The 22,594-nt window shown below is 28.0% G+C and overlaps 6 protein-coding genes across 18 annotated transcripts; 3 read left to right on the forward strand and 3 right to left on the reverse strand.

Moving 5' to 3' along the window:
- Positions 1 to 260: 260 nt before the first annotated feature.
- On the forward strand, positions 261 to 1,543 carry LOC122532570 (barrier-to-autointegration factor B). Of its 3 annotated transcripts, XM_043661429.1 has the most exons (4): positions 261 to 475; positions 688 to 817; positions 1,091 to 1,266; positions 1,299 to 1,347. In XM_043661429.1, exons 2-3 carry the CDS (start codon positions 692 to 694, stop codon positions 1,235 to 1,237), a joined length of 273 nt encoding a protein of 90 aa, XP_043517364.1. In that variant the 5' UTR covers positions 261 to 475; positions 688 to 691; the 3' UTR covers positions 1,238 to 1,266; positions 1,299 to 1,347. The 3 variants fall into 3 exon arrangements, with proteins under 3 accessions (XP_043517364.1, XP_043517365.1, XP_043517363.1); XM_043661430.1 differs by having other exon boundaries at positions 261 to 472; positions 1,091 to 1,543; XM_043661428.1 differs by having other exon boundaries at positions 1,091 to 1,542.
- A 676-nt stretch (positions 1,544 to 2,219) lies between these two features.
- Positions 2,220 to 5,645, forward strand: LOC122532541 (leucine-rich PPR motif-containing protein, mitochondrial). Its single transcript, XM_043661361.1, has 10 exons — positions 2,220 to 2,273; positions 2,338 to 2,480; positions 2,571 to 2,690; positions 3,064 to 3,331; positions 3,406 to 3,637; positions 3,724 to 3,912; positions 3,970 to 4,177; positions 4,255 to 4,467; positions 4,548 to 4,792; positions 5,505 to 5,645. The coding sequence occupies exons 1-10, from the start codon at positions 2,221 to 2,223 to the stop codon at positions 5,628 to 5,630; spliced, it is 1,797 nt and encodes a 598-aa protein (XP_043517296.1). The 5' UTR covers position 2,220; the 3' UTR covers positions 5,631 to 5,645.
- Positions 5,646 to 5,753: 108 nt separating this feature from the next.
- Positions 5,754 to 11,294, reverse strand: LOC122532542 (monocarboxylate transporter 13-like). Of its 4 annotated transcripts, none has more exons than XM_043661362.1 (9): positions 10,975 to 11,294; positions 8,682 to 8,801; positions 8,468 to 8,611; positions 8,119 to 8,387; positions 7,700 to 7,893; positions 7,251 to 7,497; positions 6,820 to 6,985; positions 6,517 to 6,717; positions 5,754 to 5,930 (listed from the first exon to the last, which is right to left on the reverse strand). In XM_043661362.1, the coding sequence occupies exons 1-9, from the start codon at positions 11,168 to 11,170 to the stop codon at positions 5,767 to 5,769; spliced, it is 1,701 nt and encodes a 566-aa protein (XP_043517297.1). In that variant the 5' UTR covers positions 11,171 to 11,294; the 3' UTR covers positions 5,754 to 5,766. The 4 variants fall into 4 exon arrangements, with proteins under 4 accessions (XP_043517297.1, XP_043517298.1, XP_043517301.1 ...); XM_043661363.1 differs by lacking the exon at positions 10,975 to 11,294 and adding an exon at positions 9,286 to 9,410; XM_043661366.1 differs by lacking the exon at positions 10,975 to 11,294 and adding an exon at positions 8,886 to 8,918.
- Positions 11,295 to 11,432: 138 nt separating this feature from the next.
- LOC122532544 (PITH domain-containing protein GA19395) lies at positions 11,433 to 13,384 on the reverse strand. 5 transcript variants are annotated; one of them, XM_043661372.1, is made up of 6 exons: positions 13,296 to 13,384; positions 12,491 to 12,672; positions 12,332 to 12,375; positions 12,187 to 12,264; positions 11,994 to 12,098; positions 11,433 to 11,926 (listed from the first exon to the last, which is right to left on the reverse strand). In XM_043661372.1, exons 2-6 carry the CDS (start codon positions 12,659 to 12,661, stop codon positions 11,716 to 11,718), a joined length of 609 nt encoding a protein of 202 aa, XP_043517307.1. In that variant the 5' UTR covers positions 12,662 to 12,672; positions 13,296 to 13,384; the 3' UTR covers positions 11,433 to 11,715. The 5 variants fall into 5 exon arrangements, with proteins under 5 accessions (XP_043517307.1, XP_043517305.1, XP_043517308.1 ...); XM_043661370.1 differs by having other exon boundaries at positions 13,280 to 13,362; XM_043661373.1 differs by lacking the exon at positions 13,296 to 13,384 and adding an exon at positions 13,079 to 13,114.
- Positions 13,385 to 13,406: 22 nt separating this feature from the next.
- On the forward strand, positions 13,407 to 19,102 carry LOC122532540 (zinc finger CCCH domain-containing protein 13-like). Of its 2 annotated transcripts, none has more exons than XM_043661359.1 (10): positions 13,407 to 13,901; positions 14,092 to 14,167; positions 14,291 to 14,691; positions 14,840 to 16,903; positions 16,984 to 17,304; positions 17,363 to 17,693; positions 17,780 to 17,946; positions 18,032 to 18,312; positions 18,435 to 18,552; positions 18,635 to 19,102. In XM_043661359.1, the coding sequence occupies exons 1-10, from the start codon at positions 13,720 to 13,722 to the stop codon at positions 18,741 to 18,743; spliced, it is 4,050 nt and encodes a 1,349-aa protein (XP_043517294.1). In that variant the 5' UTR covers positions 13,407 to 13,719; the 3' UTR covers positions 18,744 to 19,102. The 2 variants fall into 2 exon arrangements, with proteins under 2 accessions (XP_043517294.1, XP_043517295.1); XM_043661360.1 differs by having other exon boundaries at positions 13,408 to 13,901; positions 16,984 to 17,292.
- On the reverse strand, positions 19,086 to 22,301 carry LOC122532543 (SET domain-containing protein SmydA-8-like). Of its 3 annotated transcripts, none has more exons than XM_043661368.1 (7): positions 21,699 to 22,300; positions 20,989 to 21,138; positions 20,256 to 20,390; positions 19,769 to 19,955; positions 19,585 to 19,680; positions 19,393 to 19,463; positions 19,086 to 19,313 (listed from the first exon to the last, which is right to left on the reverse strand). In XM_043661368.1, exons 1-7 carry the CDS (start codon positions 22,197 to 22,199, stop codon positions 19,197 to 19,199), a joined length of 1,257 nt encoding a protein of 418 aa, XP_043517303.1. In that variant the 5' UTR covers positions 22,200 to 22,300; the 3' UTR covers positions 19,086 to 19,196. The 3 variants fall into 3 exon arrangements, with proteins under 3 accessions (XP_043517303.1, XP_043517302.1, XP_043517304.1); XM_043661367.1 differs by having other exon boundaries at positions 20,989 to 21,357; XM_043661369.1 differs by lacking the exons at positions 19,393 to 19,463; positions 19,585 to 19,680 and having other exon boundaries at positions 19,202 to 19,313; positions 20,989 to 21,357; positions 21,699 to 22,301.
- Positions 22,302 to 22,594: the final 293 nt, after the last annotated feature.

The raw sequence follows: 22,594 nt of genomic DNA on the forward strand, positions 1-22,594 counted from the left end.
AAACTAGAATTATTTTAGATATTTACATACACGCATTTTCATGTATACTAAGTGTATAATTATTTATAAATATTTACGAAATTATACTTTAAAATAGCTTCTAACAATTAGTAACAACTGCTTTTACATTAAATTAATTTTTACATGTGAAATATAGTAGCAAAAATATAATCGTTTAGTTACATAGAAATCAACCATTATATACACAAAATTATATATGAATTTCCAGTCTATAACTTTATCTAAATTCATGTTATACCTGTGGCTTTGATAGTGTTGTGTTTGATTTTTTTAGAAGCCTATTTTATTAACGAAGAAAAATATTGCAATCCTAAAGTGAATTATTGATAACAAATTTAGTATTTAAATTGTTATAAATTTGCAATATATAAGCAATATTATAAATTTGTAATATATAAATTATATAAAAGCAGTAATTTATACAAATAATTTGAAGTTTTTCCAGTTAATTGTGGTACGTATGTATTTTATAAAAATATGTGTATTATTTGATTCTTGCATCTAAAAATTTTTACAGTTTTAATAAAATCTTTGAATCATTTTACATTGTTTATATTTAATCATGATCTTTTATCTATCAGAAGAAAGTATCATTATGCCCATTTATTATAGAATATAAAATAGTATTTATTTATTATAGAATATAAAGTTTATTTTTATTTCTAGAACCATGTCTAGCACATCACAGAAACATAAAAATTTTGTTGCCGAGCCAATGGGTGATAAGCCTGTTACAGATCTTGCTGGAGTTGGAGAGGTTTTAGGACGTCGATTAGAAGCAGCTGGTTTTGATAAGGTATAACACATTTTTTTTCTTTTTTTCATTCAATTTATCATTATGAAATGAATATAGTACTTATCAAAAGTTTAGAGGATGAGTTATAAAGAGTATACAAGAATAAAGGAACTCAATATAAACAATATTAAATTTTAAGCAATTTTATGTAAATAATAGTATTATATGTACTAATATATATTATATGTACTAATAATATGGTAAAAGAATGAAAAACTTATTCATATCTAGATTTAACATAATATGTATTAATATTTGTTAACATATTTATAGGCATATGTAGTACTTGGACAATACTTGGTTTTAAAAAAGGATAGAGAATTGTTCCAAGAATGGATGAAAGATGCGTGTTCTGCTAATGCAAAACAATCTAGTGATTGCTATCAGTGCCTCTCTGATTGGTGTGAAGAATTTTTGTAAAATAATTATAAAATTTAATGTTAATAATATAAAAATGAAACTTTTAATATAGCAAAGTATCTATTGTAATATTTTAATGCAAAATGTAAGAACTATTTCACTTTAGTGAATTCAACATAATTTTTGATAATCTTACTATAGTATAATGAAAACAAGTATCTTAAAAGATATTTTAAGATTTAACATAAATGTAATATGATATAGTTTATAATTTTACCTAATGTTAACATTGTGTATCGATAAGATATCATTTTATGAATTAATATTAATTTTCTGTGACATTCTACTTATTTTTTTGTTACTCATGTACTTTTTAAATTATTTTTTATGTTTGTATATAAAAGAATACATAAATCATTGTGCAAAAAATTTATAGTTTTTGTACAAAATTGTAAGAAGTGTGAAACTTCATTTGAAAATATATTTTTGGATATATCTAATAATTGAAATATTTTAATAAATCACAAATATACAGAATAAACTATAACGTTTTACACTCGAGATAAGTTTATTGAACCTTGGAACTATAGTGTGTGCGTGTGTGCGTGCGTGCGTGCGTGCGTGCGTGCGTGCGTGCGTGCGTGCGCGCGCGCGCGCGCGCGTGTGTGTGTGTGTGTGTGTGTGTGTGTGTGTGTGTGTGTATACAGAGAGAGAGACACACATACATATATATGAATTAAATGTTTATAATATTGTTTTTTATAATTTATATATTATGTGACTAATAAATAATTAAAAAACAATAAAGATGAATGAATCATTGCTTAACAAATTATATATGTTGTTTTCTTGAAAAAATAGGATTACTTCTCTATTAATTTATCATCGTAGATTATTAAGGTTAAGTAACTCAAATAAATTGTGAAGCACACTATATTAAATTTGGTAGCAAGTGTCGATTTATCATGATTAATATTTTATTGAAATATGTAAATCATTTAAAAGTTCACTTAAAAGCTGTGATATTAATTGAAAACAAAAAAATGATACATTTTATATCTCAACAATGTTATAAATCATATAACATATTACAAAGGTTAGTTATTTAATTTTTTCCATTTTTATTAATATATAGTTTATAAATATTTATATATTAATAGGGATATAATATTAGATAGTGTCAAATCGTACCAACAAGAATTGATAAATAAAAAATATAATAACATACGTAAAAATATGGAAATTTATAAATGTATATGGAGGACAGAAATGGCAAGTATTATAGATCTTATAGATTCAGTGTGTAAGTATAATAAACGTGTATGTAAAATATATGTATTATTAATGCATACGTAAAATAAAATTTTTGTTAAAATAATTTATGTTATTACAGACGTTATTGATAGTCATAAGATGCTTTCTTTACTTAACTGGTGTAATAATATAAATGACTGTTTATCAGCAGATAAAGTAAACTTTGGAAGATCATTGTGGATACTTTTACATGTGTGCAGTAAGTTTTTAGTTTATTTATTTTACAATTTAAAATTGCAGTAAACTCCTTCTTAACTGTCCAGTATGAAATCATTATATAAATAAACAGAGTTAAGCCAATAGTATCATTTATAAATGAATAAATTTAATAAATAATGTTTGAAATAAAAGTACTTTTAATAATAAAAATATGTGAAAAATATTATATCTTATAGAACTAATTTTTATTACAACTGATAACTTTGTCAATTGTTTTGTGTATTTAAAATTGCTTTTGAAAAATTACAATCTATTTCTATAGCAAACTTGATTGGTTAAAACAGAGCTGAATAAGAGGGAGTTTATTGTAATGGAAAAGGTAATTTAACATTCTTTTTACTTTGAATTTGAAGATTTCGAGATATCTATAGCCCATTATAATGCACTTTTAAGTTTATACATGAAAAATGGACATAATTTTTCAATTATGGAATTATTAATGGACATGAAATCTAAACAAATTTATCCAAATAATAATACATACGATATATGTATTAAATATTACTGTATGAACGGAAATATTGACAAAGCACTAATACTTTTTAAAGATATGAAAACTGTACATTTTTATGCAACAAAATCTATCTTCAGTTCGTTAATGTTAGGATACTCTAAATCTGGGTAAATATGCATTATAATTATTTTTATGTATAATGTTTATTTTTTAAATGTAATTTGAATAATATATTTTTCAGAGATATAGAAAATGTAACTAAAATTTTAAACCATATGAAAAAACACGAATTACAGTCAACTACTGAAACATATGCTGTTCTTATATCTACTTATGCTGAATTGAATAATATTGTTAAAATCAAAGAAATAATTCAGATGTGTAATTTAAAAAGCATACATTTCTGTAATAATAATATTTTGAATGTAATTTATATATTAGCAAAAAATAATAATATCAAAGATGTTCAAATTGTAAGAATTTGATTTGATTGAAAACTTTCTGGTAAAGTAACATTAATATGTATTATAAAAATTAGAAATTGAACATTTTCTTTTAGATGTATAAATATTTAAAAAAAAAAAATACTATTTCAAATGAGGAAATAGATGTTATATTAAAGTTAATAAGTATCAATCACATACATATAGCTGTGATAGCACTTTCATGTATAGGTTTACATGATAAACATCCGCAATTTGAAAATGTCATAAGATTAATTTTGGAACACATAGTTAATAATAACATGGTAAGAACAATATATCTTTTGTTGCTACTAATGATTTGACATTTATTTATATTTTAGGTAATTAATGACATAACAAAATTACTTACTACTTTTAAAGATGAAATGACATTCAAAAAATGTTTTTCAATATTAATATATTATTCATTAATGAAAAATAATGATCTGTCTCTTCCTTTACTCAAAATATTTAAAAATTATCATTTGATAAAACCACATTACTTTTGGCCACTTTTAATTAATGAAGCAATTAGACATAATTTCCAAGGTATGTATTTTATATATCAAAATTTATCAATAATAATTATTTCATTAATAGTTATGTCAACAAAAATATATTTTTAGGTATTTTAGATATTCTTAAAATTATGATCAATGATTTTAATGTATTACCTTGTATTAATACAATTAGTGAATATGTTTTACCATTTAGTTTTGGAGAAATATCCTATACAAAAAATTTATTAATGAAATATAATGTAAATGAAACAATGTTCAATAATGCTCATGTATTATCGCTGTTGAGGAAAAAAAAGCTAACAGAAGCTGCTACATACAGTAAGTACAAAATTTTTAAAAAATATATAGAATAAATACTACAATATAATTTAGATTTGGTAACACTTATTTTTTTATAGTGCAATATTCCAAAGGTGAATACTTTTATAAAATTATTGCTCCTGATCTCAGGTATGTTTCATTATTAAAAAATGATCCACAAAAGTTTGTGAATATGAGTAAGATCCTAGTAGATTCTACAGATTCAGATTTGACATTAATATTAAATAATAATAAATCATATAAAACAACATTTGTATCTATGGACAAACAGTTATATGATTTTATGTTTGAGTTTCCATCTCAGAAAACATGGTTGATAAAGGTAAGAAATTTTTAAAATATAAATTTTGTATGAATTATGTCATAATTTTTTTTTAAGTTTAATAAAAGAAATTGACTTTTTCTTAATCGTTTGATATTTTTCGACAAATTGAAACTAAAAGTACAAGTTTTAAGTTGAAGAAATCACTAATTCAAAAGTTATATCCATGTACATAAAACCATTTTTAGTATATTATTTCGATGTTACTTTTTATGTTACCGATACAATCTTTCAATATCATATTTTATAATTTATATTTGAATTAGATTTATTTCAACCGTTCTACAGACTATAAGACTATAATCTTATAGTTTCAACTTTTGAGTTATCAAAAATTCTTTTCGTGTACATACAAAAGATCTTGTACAGGCCATTATGCATAAAAACCAATATGATGTTATAACAATCTATAAAGCATAACTTTTGAACTAATTTTCTAAACTTAAAACTTGTATTTTTGGTTTGGGTTAGGTTTGGGTTAGGTTTGGGTTAGGTTTGGGTTAGGTAAAGGCAATAAAAAAAATCAATAATTTTTAGTCTCTGAAAGTAAAGTTTAACTATCATTTTCATAAGATGTTAAAAATATACTTTTTATATATAATTATGTATAAAATATATTTTAATACTTTAATAATTATATAATTATATAATAGAAAATAGTAAAAATTAAAGATTATAATCTAATAATTAAAATTTTATGTTATTTTTCTAGGTAATAAACAGATTAATAAAGTGCAACATTATCTTAGAAACTGAAACAATAGAAAGAATACGTGAATTTTTACATGAAGAAACAACAAATGACGTAGTGTATGTTCTTGAAAGTTTAAAAAAATAAAATACTGTAAAAGTACTTCAAAATTTTAATTAATTCCAAACTGTATAATTTATTCTGTAATTAAAATTATAGGTAATTTAAATGAGAAGAAATTGAATTAATAAAAATTAAAACGAAGATAAATATTTTGTGCAAATTAATTGTTTGTTATATTTTTGGTCTTTTGAATATTTACAGTTTTCTGAATTACAGTTTTTTGAATTATAGGTATAAAAAATAAAAGTAATCCACTGATAGTTATCATACCACCAGCAGTCCAAAATCCAGGATCATAGGATTGAATTACATCATATAGCCATCCTAGAATTATAAAATAGCTAGGGAAATAAAACTTATTTAACCCATTGAGCCTGGAAAAGTTTTTTTAGTAAAATTTATTATTCTTTAAATGTACAAAATTTATAATTAGGAATATTCTAATTGTCATATTTTTAAAGATATTGACTTATGGATCTCATTGAAAATAAACGACAAAAGATCTACTAAATTATTTTCAAACGTTCTACTAAATTTTATTATGTGATTGATAAATTTCAAATAATGTTGTAAGAGTAATAACAATAAATTTAGGCTTGCAGTCTGATTTAGCTTCACTGATGCTAATCTGCAATTAAAGTGTTATATTCTAAAATAAATAATAATGATATCTGCGAAAACAGAATTTAAGACTTATTTTTTTTTGAAAGAATAAAAAAACTTTTTAAAATTCATATTTGGTATTCTGAAAGATTTCAAAGAAATGATTATTTTAAATTTAAATTCAAATCTAAAAAGATCAGTCAAAATATTCTCGACTTATGTACCAAACCATTATGGTCCTGAGACACAAAGGATTAATTCGTAAACCATTACAATTCCAAAATTGTTATAAACATCGTAAACGCACCTGCAATTGGTGGCCCTAAAAATGATGCAAAACCTTGAAATAGTAAAAGCTGGCCAAAGGCATTGGTGAGACGATTTAAACCCAACAAATCTACTAAGATTACAGATGTAAGACCAACATAAGCTCCAGATGTGAATCCAAATATGGAGGAATAAAATGTGAATGATGCAAAAGAGGTGCAGAATGTACTAAGAATTGTAGCTGGAAGAGCAGAAAAAAAGATTAAGCATTGTACGATTTTCAATTAAATATTATAAATCTTTTAATGTTGTTTGATTAAAAAGTGGTAAAAATAATACTTACAAATACCACATATAGTAAGACATAAATTATATATCAAGAGTCGATTAACTCCTGGTTTATCCGATACATATCCTAAGATTATACGTCCAACTGTATTAGCAATTCCAATTACTGCAAGAAGATAACTTGCATCTTTTTTATTAATTCCTCGTTCTTCAGCTTGAGGCTACAATTAATATTTTTATTATGTATACATTTTATTATTACAAATTTTTTTTATATATACATATTAAATTAATATTACATATATAGTATAATTTTATTATTATAATAATCATTCGTAATCATAATATATATATATATATATATATATATATATATATATATATATATATAGTTCTTACGAATATATATTATATAAAAAGATATTTATAAACAAATTTTATTATTAAAAAATTAAGAATATACTCAATAAAAGCTTCTATACATACCAGTACATAAACGTATGGTACATAAAATCCAATACTGGTACAAAAATTAGAAAAAGTAAATAATATAAATACTGGATCTTTTAACAGAGAAATATTAATATCTTCTTGAAAGGTATCTGCCTCTGTATCAATAGAAGTTTTAAATTCTCTATTATCCGTTTTTATATATTCTATTTTATTAGGTAAATTTGTAGAAGACTCATTAATATGAAATATTTCTTCACTGTATTCTTGTATTATATTAGAGCTATAAATAAAAACTAAGTATAAATTACATTACAAGTATAATCACATTACAAAGTTATAAAATTTTATATTTTACATAGTGAAAATGATGTCCGTATTAATGTCTCTGTATTTTTATAATAATAATTTTATATATTTTAATGTCTTTTAAGAATGCAGAAAAAAAAAGGAAAGAAGAAAATTAATTTCGAACAAATACTGACTGCTCTTTATGACTGTTCTCTGAACTATCTTGTACCACGTTTTTCGAGATTAAAACAGGTTGACTCAGAGATCTTATACCAGCATTATTATTATCCTTTTGAAAAATTACACTATATGTATTTTTACATTGTTCTTGATTAGATAAGGTATTTGAATATTCCTGACGAACATTTTTCACGTCCCGTGAAGATTTCTGAAAATCAAATATTGAATCTAAGACGTGATATTGCTAATTTAAACGCAAAATATTTTTGCATCTTATTCGATGCATTTAATCTTTCATTTAATCTTTCTATGTTACGCTTGCATTCATTTTAACTTTCCACATTTCGATATATATACTTTAATGCTACTTATTACGCAACGTAATCGCGCTGTTATTAAATTTTTTATAATAATACATACAAGAATCCTGTACCTCTGTAGAACTTCTTTTTTTTCGTTTATCCGTCTCGAGAGGCCTGAAAAGCGCTCCAAGAACGGTACAATTCAAAACGATTCCAGAGCAAATTAAAATCGCTCCTCGCCATCCGTATTTGGCTATAAGGTAATCTAAACAAGGAGCAAAGATTAATGTGCCTAAACCAGAACCACATACTGCGATCCCCGTTGCAAGAGACCGATATTTTTCAAAGTAGCATGTCACAGTGATAATCGCTGGTAAATAGATCAAACCAAATCCTAATCCTGTAATAGTAAATAAATTGCTTCCAAATTCATGCATTAAAAAATCTGATACAAAATGGCGAAAATATTTTTCTTATTACCCGTTCCGATGCCGATTGAAAAGTACAATGTTATAATATTTCGAGCCCACATACTCGCCAGTAAACACGCACTTGCCAATATTGAGCCAGCTATAGTTACAGCTCGACATCCAAATTTATTTACAAATGTACTTGATATTGGACCTGTAATTAATCTTTCGTTACCTTTTTCGGAGTTGCGTTCTTTCAAAATTATTGTCGATCGAAAGTTTACCCGAGCACAAAGTAACACCGACTAATATTGACGCGATCCATGCAGTTGCACCCTTTCCCTCCTCGAAATAATACAGAAGTTCTAGGTAAAAAACGCCGAACGAATATGTCACTCCATCAGCTGCAACAAGAAATTATTATTATATTTGATATTAATATTATATTTGATATTAATATATAATTTGACTTTAATGTAAAATAATACGTGGAGAAATTGTCGATTGAAGAATTAAATAGTCTAATAAGTAACTTCTTCTTCGAAAAGAGAAATACACGAATGTTATTCTAGCTTTCGCTAGTGAATTAACATTATCATTAAACAGTAAATAAAAAAATTGATAATAAAATGGATGATCTATAAAATATAAATCATCAACAGGAAGTTGATTCTCCTCTATTTGAGTTATCGCTTCATTATTATTCTTCTTGAGAAACTGTTCTTGTTTTATTTTACTCTCAATTGTAGTCACAATGAATATAATCAGTTATTGTGATATTTAAAAATTAGACTATAAAAGAATAATATTCGATGAATGAAATAACAATAAAATAACACATATGTTTAAATTCTAATGATATTTTTAAATAGAAACACATCCAGTAACACCTCGAAGGTGGTAAAATACAATCTTTAGTCACTGCCATATAAAAGGCATGTTTTTCGTATCATGCTCTGATTTTACGTATCATGAAACTACTGTCATGCGTAATCAACGTTTCGTTGTGTGCGTATATTTTCATGTAACAAATGACGAGCAAAGTGCAATAACTGAACAATATAATGCAATTTCATTACGGACATTTCCGTGTGACAAAAAGTTCATTCGTCACATGGCACATTAATATTGAATTACTTTTTAAGTAGAAGTAATTCCAAAGATTATTTTAATTCTATTTTTGCATGTTTTGTATTTTGTACATATTTGTATTGGTATCGATAACCTTGCTACCATAATTTTTTCGTTACAGATAAAATTCCCGCCTTTAAATTTTAATTTGACATCTAATCTAATACAAGCTTACGACGAGAAGAAATCTAATAGAAATATTTTTATGTGTATTGCAGATAAAAAGCCAAAAAGAAACATAGATAAAGCATATCGTTTTGTAATAATGTTTCTATAATGCCAAGGTCAGCGTTTCTTCTAATCTACATATTTCTTCTACTTTTTGGATGCTTGGAAATTTTTAGTTACTAATTAATTATCAATTAAAATATTCCAGCTATAAGTTAAAATCTGATTATTGTTTTATCCGAAATTGATCATTTCATTATAATAATTATATTAAGTAACTATAGATATTTACAAATTTCTAATATTATATAATATATTTATGAAAGAAAGAATAATAATTGATATATTTCATTATTCGTTAAGACACGTGTATATATTGGTGTATATATTTGTGGAAAAGTTAAAACCAGGAAGACATCGAAGATACACGCGCAACATGCTTACAAGGTCATCTTATTCGCACGATCACGCACATATTTGTGTACAATGTAGAGCACTCTTAATTTATTGTATTTGGTAATATTCTGTTTTGTAATAAGTACATAATAATGAACAGGTGTCATAAATTTATTCTCGGACAACTTGACAACAGCGTTACTCTTCTCTCATTAATCATATTTTGAATATGATAAGAGACTTAAAATATAGGAAATAATCTTAATTTATATAATTTGTTTTATTTTATTTTAATTTATTTATCTTCGTTATTTTCTTTATTTAACGTATTAAATGTATTAATTAATATTAATATTTTAAATTATGAAAAAGTGGTAACATAGAATGAACAAAGTAGAAGTTTTTTCTAATTTCTTTTTGTAGAAGAAAAATAACTGTCTTGTTGGTGTATAAATCGTAAATTAATATAATTAATGAATTTTTCACAAAGATTAAATTCTTTTAAAGTTTAAAAATTTAACAATTTCGTCTACAATATCTTTTTTTACTCCGCCAAATTAATAAAGATATTATTTATCCGATTAATATATGCACCTAAAACGTGATCGTAATGATAAGTTTTTCGAAAAGTTCTTTTTAAATTTCTTTTTTTAACATATAAAATATAGTATCTACTTTATTGTACACATATAATTCATATTAAACTAACAATATTTTAAATATATGTGCATTTAAAGGAAATACAAAATTTGAAATTAAAAACAGAAAGAAGAACTATATATAATTATATAATAGCTATAACGTTTCTTTGATGCAAACCGTAAGTTAAACTTAAAGTGAAACGTTGAGAAAGTGCAATGAAACTAGTAAAAATCAACTTACCAATTACGTGGATTAAAAAAGATGCTAAAACTACAATACAGCCCCATCCTCCGTCCGGTGGAGAAGGTTGCTTGGTCTTAATAGCTGGTGACACTAATTGTGAGTGGTCCATTGAAGTACAGGCAATATTTTCACTTGCATTTTTTTTATCCTGCCCATTTACCTCAACGGAAGAGCTGACAGTCGCGTGTGCCATGAGCCGTAATTATTGAACTTAGTGAACGTTGTTTCTCGCGATATTAAGTATCAAAGTTTTAAACTGGTGCTCATGTAGTAGAAGGGAACGAAGAAGAGAAGGGGAAATCAAAGTAGATCTCGAGCAGCGCGTTATTTTTGACAGTGCAGAAAATTCGATGAATGAAGTGATGAATTATCTTTATCGCAATACATGTAACATGGTATATTTATTTTTCAGAAGTATTCAACAAATAATCGTTCCTCAATACAAATTTTTTACATTATTTTTCTTTTTATTATTATACAAGGAAAGGAATTAAACGAAACGAATTTAATACAAAAAAATATTTATCAATGAATGATCGCAAGTCTACATATTACGAAATTTATGACTTATTCGTTTCCAAATATATTTATCAAATATCAATCTTTATTGCGAAAACATATTAACTTCGTTTTACTAATATTATTATCTTATTAATGATGTAGCAATATTATTTATTCATTGGCCTTTAAACTTCCGTTTTTTATGTAAAATGCTTCTATCTATATTTTATTATAAAATCAACTAATTGTTCTATCAATATTTTCAATATTTTCTTTTGGATAATCACTCATTTGAGGTTGTAATTCATAGCTACAAATTGTAACACCATGACGATGCGCAGGTAACCATTCTCCTTTCAATCCAATATAATAAATTTTTATTCTCTCTCTTCTGTCAATGCCAGTAAAGTGTAAACTTAAATGATGTACTGATGAGAATTTAACTATCCTGCAATAGAAATTATATTATATTTTTATATTATAACACCTTCTATAATGAAATAAAATATACATACTTAGGTGAATATTCGTGTATTCCATTTGCATCTACACATAATTCAAACTCTTGTTCAGGTTCTATACTTAAATCATCAAATGTCATACGTGGTCTATTTTTATACCTACAATAGTAAAATATTGTTTTTAATATTAATAAAGGTTATTTATATTTTCATAGTCTTGTTTCTATTAAATCTCAGAATTGCTTACAATTTTACTTTATTTGGATGAAGATTATTTTCCCCTCCAATAATGATAAGGCCTTTTAATTTTATATTTCCTGTAAAACTGAAGAAAGATGTTAATATTTATATATCCTTACTGAAAATCTTTACTCAAATGAAAAAACACATACGGAATGTTAAAAAGAAGTTCATCGTCTACATCACTTTCAACGAACTGAAAAGAAAGATAAATTATAGTATAAAACTATAACGTTAATACAATTATAATACAATTTGAGAAATATTAATTGTATAAAGTCATTTAAATAATATAAATAGTAAATAATTACGTTTTCTTTATCCAGTCTGTTTTCCCATGATTTGAATACTGTAATTCCACTGTTTTCTTCATATTCATTTAAACATTCTACATTTCTTATGTCAATTTTTTGATATAAATTATATTCTACTCCTAATTCTGCATCATTGTGTGTATCACCACAGCTACATTGATGAGCCATTGTAAAACAACCTAAAACATTCGTACTAACATTGAATATAAATTACATGAGTAAATTATTGAAATAAACGATAATACAATAAAAAAAGGAATTAAAATATAATAACGTTTCGATCTTGAATAGGAGAAATAAATAATTATACCAATAATAATTTCTTAATAATTTTCAACGTAACAAAATCTTCGAAGTACTGAGTCTTATATCACCGAAATTATGCGTTACAACTTTAAATGCAAAATTTCTGTTACTTTCTCTAACATGAATACAAACGATAAATAACAACCGTTAATTATATGTTACAATTTACGTTATTAATAACAAATTGAAAAAAATTATATTTTCAAATAAGAAAATCTTTTCAATTTTTTGGTTTTATACCATAAAATAATTAAATCAAATTGTTATGTATACTTTTGCATTAATAATTTCGTTTTGAAGAAACATTGCGATAATGTTTTTGAAATTCGGAATTTTCTGTTTTAACTTTTTATTTATAAGTTATTTTCTTATTATACTATAAATAAATAAATAAATATATATATATATATATAAATAAATAAATATATAAGCGAAAAATACTACAAAACTCTTTTATGTTCAATAAAATTTTAATCATACTTGAAATAAAATTTACTTTCCGTAACATTTATCGTTGGTTGGTAACACTAAGTTACGTTTCGCCTGGTTATAATGTAGCTATGGTTTCGTTCACAACTTCACTGGGCTAGTAGTACTATTATTTTCTGTACGGTTTGGTACTTCGGTCTGGTGTGCAGTAGATTATATCTGTGGTTAGTTTTTAAAGATATGTGAAACGAATAACGGAGTGTAAATATCGCGACATTAATAAATGTTGCTTGCAAGAGGAATTATTATTATAAAGCGTGACGACTGCTTGTGTTTTTTCTAGTTTTTAAATGCTTTGCCAGCGCTTCGTAGACCGTCGACTGTATTTGTGAATTCCTGATTGATTAATGGTGATTCCATAGCAAATGAATATTTGCATGCTGCAGTTATGTGCTTCCATTGTGAAAACATAATTGTTTTATGGTGATAATATGTCAAAATCAAACATAAGGAAGATAACGGTTGACCCTACGAAATGTAATACAGACTCTCGTCGACCAAGTGTGTTTGAGAGGTTGGGGACCAAACCAGCAGTCACTGCCGGCCAAAATTCGTCGGATTATTGTAGAAACTGGGCACTAAACGGCAGCTGTTCGTACGGAAAGAATTGCAAGCAAGTATAATTTTAAAGTTAATTAACCTACCTCTGCGTAAAAAAAAAAGAACATCAAAATACGCATCTGCTCTGTTGTAGTAATACACAGTGAAATTGCTCAATTCGTTGTTTAAATAATGAAGTAAGAATTGTCACTTTTATTTCATTTAAGATGATCAACATTTTCTTTTCTTGATATTGCGACTAGATATGCAAATACTCACACATTAATAAGTCCGTCCAAGCGTGCCAAAAAGGATAATGCTATTGCAAGTACTACGGGAGTAAGTAACCTATGTTTGTCATATTTTCTAGTGTAGAACATGCACTTAAGAAAAGTTAGTAGCACGCAGTTTATTTTTTTTATTCCAAGATAGATGTTTATATGTATGTTTGTCGATATATAGCTCATTGAGGATCCATTTAAAAGGCTTACTTCCAAGATCGTAAAAAAGCCATCGCACAGTCCCGATTTAAATTTGGAAGAGTGGAATCAAACAGATTTGGAATACGAAGACGAAAAAGTATTGGAAAGACGTAGACAGTTGTTGCAGCGTGAGCTAGAGCTACAAATGAAGAAGGACAAAGAAGTTCATGGGAAAGACAAAGTGAGACAAAAGAAAAAGGCTATGACTTCTTCATCGAGTTCTCATACTTCAAGCACATCTAGCAGTAGTAGTAGTTCTAGCAGCGAAGATTCATCTTCCAGTTCGACATCTGATTCGCGTAAGAAAGTTAAGAAAATTAAATCTAAACGACATCATAGTGGATCTACTGATTATGATGAAGATAAAGAAAGAAGAAGAAAGTAAGTCATCATACATATGTTATTATTAAGTTTTGTACAATATTTGTTTATCTGTTTCAAATCAAATAGTACGTCCAGAAATTTTTTTTATGATTTTAACTATTTATTTAAAATATATTAAAAAATTGCAAATTAATAATTTTTATAGATTGAAGTTAAAAAGGCTTGGAACAAAAAATGAAAAGCCATCAGTGAAGAAGAAGCGTAAGTTTGAAAGCAGTTCCGCGAAAAAAGAAATTAATGTTAGATCAGCAAAAAAATACAGTTCGTCTACAGCGTCAAAGAAACATTCTTCTACACCTCGTACAAGATCACCAGCAATACAAATATCTACAGCTGTAACATCGACAACGACTGCAGTATTAGGTTCTTCAGTATCTGTACCTCATCATGGAACATCAAATAAAATTAGAGAAAGAAACAGAAGTGAATCTCCAAAAACAATAAAGAATAGAGATATGGAGAAAGAAGATAGACATTACAAGAAAGTGAGAGATATAGATGAATTATCTAAAGATAATGCCAAGAATAAACCCTTTGATAAAGTCAAAGAACAGGACAAAGAGAAAAATCGTGTAATAGATGAGAAAATAAAAGCAAATGAGAAATTAAAAACGAAATGTAAAGATAAAGATATACGTTCTAGAACGCCTCCGACATCTGATAGATCGAAACATCAGCACTCAAAGGAAATAATTTCAACGAAAACTCGTCGTAGTCGTACACCTGAAAAATCATCGAGATCTAAACGAGAGCTCACGCCGCCGAAAACTCAGGATAGACAGCTGTCTACGAATAGATCTCGAGACGCAGAGAAGAAAGATCGCGAGTCACATAAAACTGATAAAAGTAAAGATAGAGAGGACATAAGAAAAAATGAACAAAATAATAAAGCCAGACAAGTGTCGAACCAAGAAGAGAGTCATAGAAGGATTGGTAAAGAGTTCGATGATAAAACTTATTTAGGTGATAAGACTCGACAAAAGAGCAGAGAACGACGTGACAAAGAGCATACAAGAGATGAACGTGGGCATTCGAGGCTTGCTCGAGATCAACGAGATGCTCGTGATAAAGACAAGGAAGATCTACAGGAACGTTGTCGTGAACGACCACGGGAAAGAGATCGCGATCGAGATAGAGATCGAGAACGTGATCGTGAGCGAGAAAGGGATAGGGATCGAGATCGCGATCGTGATAGAGATCGGGATCGTGATAGGGATCGCGATCGCGACCGAGATCGAGATCGTGACAGAGAGAAGGAACCAATAAAGGCAAGAGATAGAGACGTTCCGTCTTTAGTTTCGACATCAATAAATTTAACAGCGGACAAAAATTCGCGTTATAGTCGGGATAAAGAACGAATAGTAATGAAGGATAATGTTTTTGAGAAGAATGGAACTCGAGAGCGTAGAAGCGATAGGGAAAGAGAACGATCCGAAACGAAAGCTCTTTCTGACAGAGACAGAACATCTCAGCGTATTGATAATAGGTACGACAGGAATACTGTGGATAAAGATGCATCAGCTCGTAAGGCTGGTATAAATTCACCTAGGGATCGTATTGATCGTTTTCCTCGAGAAAGATCTTTGGATAGAACATCGTTGCTTGATAAAGGTGTACACAATGCCCCACCATTGTCACAAGCTCCTTCTTTACCAACCGTTCAATCTTCTATAGCATCTTCGTCATCCTCATCTGCACCACCTACATTATCAAGCTCGCGAGACAACTTACTTGACAGAATAGATGTCGGACACTATGATCGTGAAAGACACAGACGATTCAGTACAAGATACGACCGAAATCATACATCTGAACATGATCAATCACGCGTTACACCAACCAAAGTTGATCGTTTGATCGAAAGACGGGAAGCTAGTCCACGACGAACAATTGAAATTGACAGAAACTACAATAGAAATTATGGGCGTTTGTCGGAACATTGGGACGAACAGGAGGAAGCATCTTCGCATTTAGATTATCGTGATCATCATGTTCATGAAGATGATAGAAGAAAAACTGTCGACGGAAGAAGATACGACAGTCCGTTCGATGAAAGACGCGGAATTCGCGAAGAAAGATCTCGAGAATCTAGATATGTCGTTCAAACTACCGACAGAACAACAACATTTGACGATCATCGACATCATCATCATCATCACAGACATCCACTCTACCCTGGAGAAAAATTAAGAAGCAACACCTCCATACGGTATGCTCGTAGCTACAGATATATATTAATGTTTATTATGACAAATAATGAAAATATTTGAACTTTTATATTTACATTAGGGATGAAAATGTTCCTAACGATGATTGGGATAGTCATCATCGTGACGTGGAACATGGGAGAGAACGAACTTATGGTCCTGTTGATTGGGAAGAAAGAGAATGGCGAGTAAGAGGATTATGGGACAATAGAGACAGTATTTCTCAATCAGAGATGCATGATGATGATTGGAATTCTCGATATGATAATTCTGTATCAGATTGGAAATCAAGCGAGTCTCGAAAATGGGATAATCAATCAATGCATATTCGAGGACACTATAGAAACGATCGAACTAAGGAATTAGAAATAGCAGAATCCACATCGCATAAGTATGTTACAAGGTATATTTTTGTTTAATTAATAATTTTTGTAGTAATAAATTGTTTCTTTTTTTTTTAGTAAAAGAAGAACTTACAACAGTTCTGAAACTAGAGATGAATGTACACTTCATAGTTCTAAACAAGCATCTTTATATGGTAGTATGAAAGAAGAACCTATTAATAAAAAGTTAATGGAGCTTGCAGAAGGTAAATTACCTACGACTCGAGAAAAATCAGACACTTTTCAAAAGAAGGCTGTATCGAAAGAGAAACCTGAAATAAAAGAAACTGTTACTTCTGAATCAAAACGTACTTGCATTGACGAGTCTTTGCAAACGCTTCATACTGAAAGTGATCTTAGTGACATTAGTGATGACCCAGATGACATATTAAATATGGAAGATATTACAGTATGTTCTATTTATTTATGTATAACTGGGCTTTCCCATTATCACTTTGTCAACTTACATTATTTTTTTAATGTTAATATTTACAGGATATAGATACAAATAAAGCACGAGTAACTAAGAAAACTCCTGATATCATACAACGAGATGGCCAGCTAACAGCTCAAGAAGCAGATCTCTCGTCTCCGAAAGAAACCATAGAGGAAACAGTTTTCAATACAAAAGGAAAAGATAATGCTGACGCGATGTCCTTCAGGTAGAATTTTTAATTTCTAAAATTCGCCTATTATTATTACATGTAACATATAATTTACTGAATTAATAATCAAAATTGTTCACAGAAATATAGAAGATGAAAATATGGAAACTATGGATTTTGAAGAGATTTCTGATGGTGAATTAGAGGAAGACATTAAAACGAGTGGTAAAGGTTTAGGCGATGCTTTAGGAGTTGATTGGGAAAGTCTTGTTAAAGAAACACAACCTCGTAAATCTGTATCATGTAATAAAAATTCAGAGAATCGTTGGCAGTGTAAAGCGATTCTGCATAGAATTGGTGTTTCTGCTAAATATGCAGGTGAAGATGTAATGAAAAAACTGGCAAAAAAATATGGAAACGACGGTTTGTAATTTTATTAATGCTTATTTCGTGAGATATTTATTATATCACATTTATACTAAATATGCATATCACATCTATATCATTTTTATACTAAATGAGTAATAAATAATATTTATTTTTAGATCATTCAGAATTTTTCCTTCATAATGTTGCATTTATGCACACAGCGCTTGCACGAAATCGCTTGTTACGTGATTTAAATAATGATATGCTACCTACAGTGGATGATTTTCTGTATAGGTAAGTATCGTTATATCTTATTTTTAGCAACAATATACTTTTAATAAAATGCATAATAATACATAAATGCATTATGTTACAGAAATACTAATGTAAATAATGATGAGGACGTGGATTACGATTTAGAAATTTTAAAACCTTGTACAGCTTTATATGAAGAAGCAAAATGTTTATTACAACAGGCAGTATGAAACAATCTTTTAATTTGTAGTACATGATATTCAGAATTGTACTTTGCTACTATATTATATATAATACAGCATAAAGTACAAGTGCATCATATTGTTACTTACTAGTCTTGTTCAGCTATTTAACAATTTCTGCTGCCAACTTAGCCATTTACGGTGCAATGTAAAAAGAAATTAAATTGATACATTTTTCTTAACATCTAGTTCTTTAATTTTCCATAACTAAATATCTTTTTGTATACTATTCACTCTTTATGTATTCTTAATCAAAATTATAATCATTAAAATTGAACATTACAGTAGATGGTATTTTAAAAAGATATAACGATTTTCTAAACAATATAATTTTATTTTCAAAGTTACACACGTTTTCCTTATTATTCTAAGTTTTTTTTTATTATACAATTATGAATTAACTTTATGTTATTTGTCAATAATATTTTTTATACAGTATCTTTATACAGTAATTAGCTGTTTGAAATAATTTTTATCATATTTGAGCGCAATCTCTGAAACAGCATCATTTTGCAATATAGCAATTGCCTTTTTAAATAAACATTGATTTTCATCAATCTGAAAAGATATTTAATGTAAAAACAAAAGATATCAATAGATAAAAAAATACAAATGTAACAATGAAATTTGAACATACTTTTTCAATGTTTGATTTACATCGTTTTATTTTTTCCAAATTTGTGCAGTATAATTCATATAAAATAAGACCTATTAAAACAAATAGTATACTATTAAAACAAAATTTTTAATAGTATACTACTATTACTAGTACTACTACAACATAACTATAAAGATAACAAAATTTCAGGTTTGAATGAACCTCTTTTACCTCTTTTTCTACAATCACCACAATTTAAAGTATCCAATAGACAAAGTAATTCGTTGCAGAATTTTATCTTTAGATCCAACTCGGTATCAGTTAAATCTGATGTAATATTCGAGAAAAGTATCATATAATATACACATAAGGTAATAAGTTTTGAATAAAATATACTCGTACATATTATACGCACCTTCCCATTTTTCGCCATCATTTCTACCATAATAAGAAATAATTCGAAACTTCAGATCTACAATGAGGTAATTGCTCCAAGGAACCAAAAGTGAGAACTCTTTTTGCAGAAATCGATAGATCTCACGTGGTGTTTTGTGTAGAACTTCCTCCACGATAGCCGCTATACCTGAACGAATCGAACATATCTACTAAAAAAGGAAAAACAAAACGTCTGCAATTAAGAGAAAGTTATTAACGTCAAAATCATTTTAGTACTTAAATAAAATTGGCAGTTAATAATTATTAATAAAATTTAGAATTATTTGTATAATTAATGCTGTTAAAGCTAAAAATTATAAATGTAGAGCTTGTTACAAAGTTAACGTTATTTGATTCCAAACAGGGAATTGGAAAAACTTGCAAAAATATAAGAACATTCAGAAATTATTCAGAAAGAGATTATTGATCATATAAGAATATTTTTGAAATTTAAATGATTTAAATACCTGCTGATGACTTATAATTGTGGCACATTTATCACAGATCCAAGGAGTGGTCATATTAAGAGGATCTTGCGGTAATAACTCTCCGGAACATTTATCGGATGCACACAAAAGTGCAGCCAATCTAGATCTAAATTCCTAATGTAGTTTAAAAAAATACACTTGTTTGTTTCAATTATTCATATAATTAAAAATAATTATCAGAAAAGACTGAGATAAGTTGATATATTTTTCAGTTTCTAAATTTTGTAATTTTTGTTTGAAAAATTGCTTACTTTAAATAACCCAATGAAAATATAATTTTATATGCCATCCCTAAATAAATTGAGAATATGAATATTTAGTTTTCTCCCATAAAACTGAAAATTACTAGATAGAATAGACTACGAATTTTCATGTAAATTCATATTTTTGAGTATATAACTAAAAAAATAGAGAAAATAGTTTTATTTACATAATATTGTAGATACCATTGAACTTTAGATATTTTATATACTTTTTCATATTATATGAATATGAAAAAGTTCTATACAATTTCATACTTTTAAATTTCCTATGAATATCTGATTATTAAATAACGAGTGTCATCGTAATTAAAAAAATCGTAACAGTTAAACAATACATTTGATATATTTTATCTTTTATCTCTAATGTCCAAATGATTTCACTCTATTAATCTGCATTTATGTCAACTTGTCCCGGTCTTTCTTATACACGTATGTACGTATAAACTTACCGTGGGATCACTGCACCGTTTGCACATGCAAGAGAAGTGTTTAGTTACGCTTAGAAATTGTCGTCGCAACGTCGTATCCCAAAATAAAGTCGTATAGGTCATAGTGATCTCCTCTCCAGCAGCAATCGGGAATGCAGCGCTAACATACATCTGAAATTCTCCATCGAAATGATGTCTTGTATTAGGTACGCAACAGTGATTTTGCAACGAGGCAATTGGATAAAGTCCTCGTAAGCTCGTAGAACGATCCTTGTCGTGAACCGCGACCGTTTCAAACGAGTTCGTACTAAAAACTTCGCACACATGCTTCATCAGCTCCATATCTTTCTCGCTCGGAGGATTGGCCACATTTTTCTTAAGTTGTTCGAGCTTTTTATAGAAATTATTTTTATAGTAGCAGAAGATAAAAATAAAAAGTATAATAATAATTTTTATCATTTTTCTAATGATAAAAATGTATATCAATAATAATAATTAACGCGTTGGTATTATATTAATATCCTTGTAAATAGAATATAAAGCTTAAGAGTAAAATACGAGCACAATTTCTCACGATTTGTCTTTGTTAAATTCGACGATATTTATTGTCGTAAAAATATGAATAACGAAGTTTAGTAATACTAAATTTGTAGAAAAAGCTTGTTTCTCGGATCAACGCGCAAATTTTTCCAGAAAGTTTCAATAAGAAGAATAGTAAAACGAATTTATACCTCGTAGTTGTAAATCAAGGATTGATCACGCTGAAGTGTCGCTAAGCATTTACGTTGTTGTTCCGTCATGAAAAGCGCGCGGACGGCTGTCACGGTCATCAGCAAACTCGGAGACCAATCGGTACCGCAAGTCGGTACCAATGATCTTAAATACTTGCATTCATAGTTGACATGCTTTGGCGAATTTTCACATCGAGTCGAGCAAACTGGCAGGCCGCAGCCTCTATCGCACGGAAATAACGGGCACTCGTTCTTGTAACAGCACACGCATAGTTGAAGATGTTTGGTTGTACACCTTGGCCCGATTAATATAGGTACATCAACGAAAATTAACTCATTCTGTTCGATGTCTCGAGTAGCGAACATGCCACGGCCATTTAATGGCGAAAAACGAATGGTCCACGGTTGCGGCCCTTCCCGATAGATCTTATTATTTTCCTTCAAATGAGACACCAACACTTCCTCCACTTCCTTTGGCTCTATGATATCCTGAAGACTCATATCGAAGTATGATGATACTTCAGAGTGATACCTCTTCGAAAGATTTCAAGAGCGATGTCTTCAAGACTACAATCTTGTTAGAATATCTGCAGATTTAGGAAAATGTTCGACTTATATAATGCATTAGTATTTATACATCGTATCTCTGCAGGGTGCGTTGACCTTCGTATACGATTAATCAAATTACACAAATAGATCAGTTGAATTGCTGTTAAAGATAATTTATTACGTAAAAGATTTTTATGGGACTGGATGGTATTATTATTATTATGCAAAACAGTGATACTATCGTATGTTAGTGCGTCCAGTTTCGATTAAAAATAGACTTGGAATTTTATCTGTTACTTCATGCTATATTTAATCGTCAGTCAGAAGTAACGATAAAAATCAGGAAA

The sequence above is a fragment of the Frieseomelitta varia genome, unplaced genomic scaffold, assembly GCF_011392965.1.
Source record: "Frieseomelitta varia isolate USP_RPSP 00005682 unplaced genomic scaffold, Fvar_1.2 scaffold_459, whole genome shotgun sequence".
NCBI classification, from domain to species: Eukaryota; Metazoa; Arthropoda; class Insecta; order Hymenoptera; family Apidae; genus Frieseomelitta; species Frieseomelitta varia.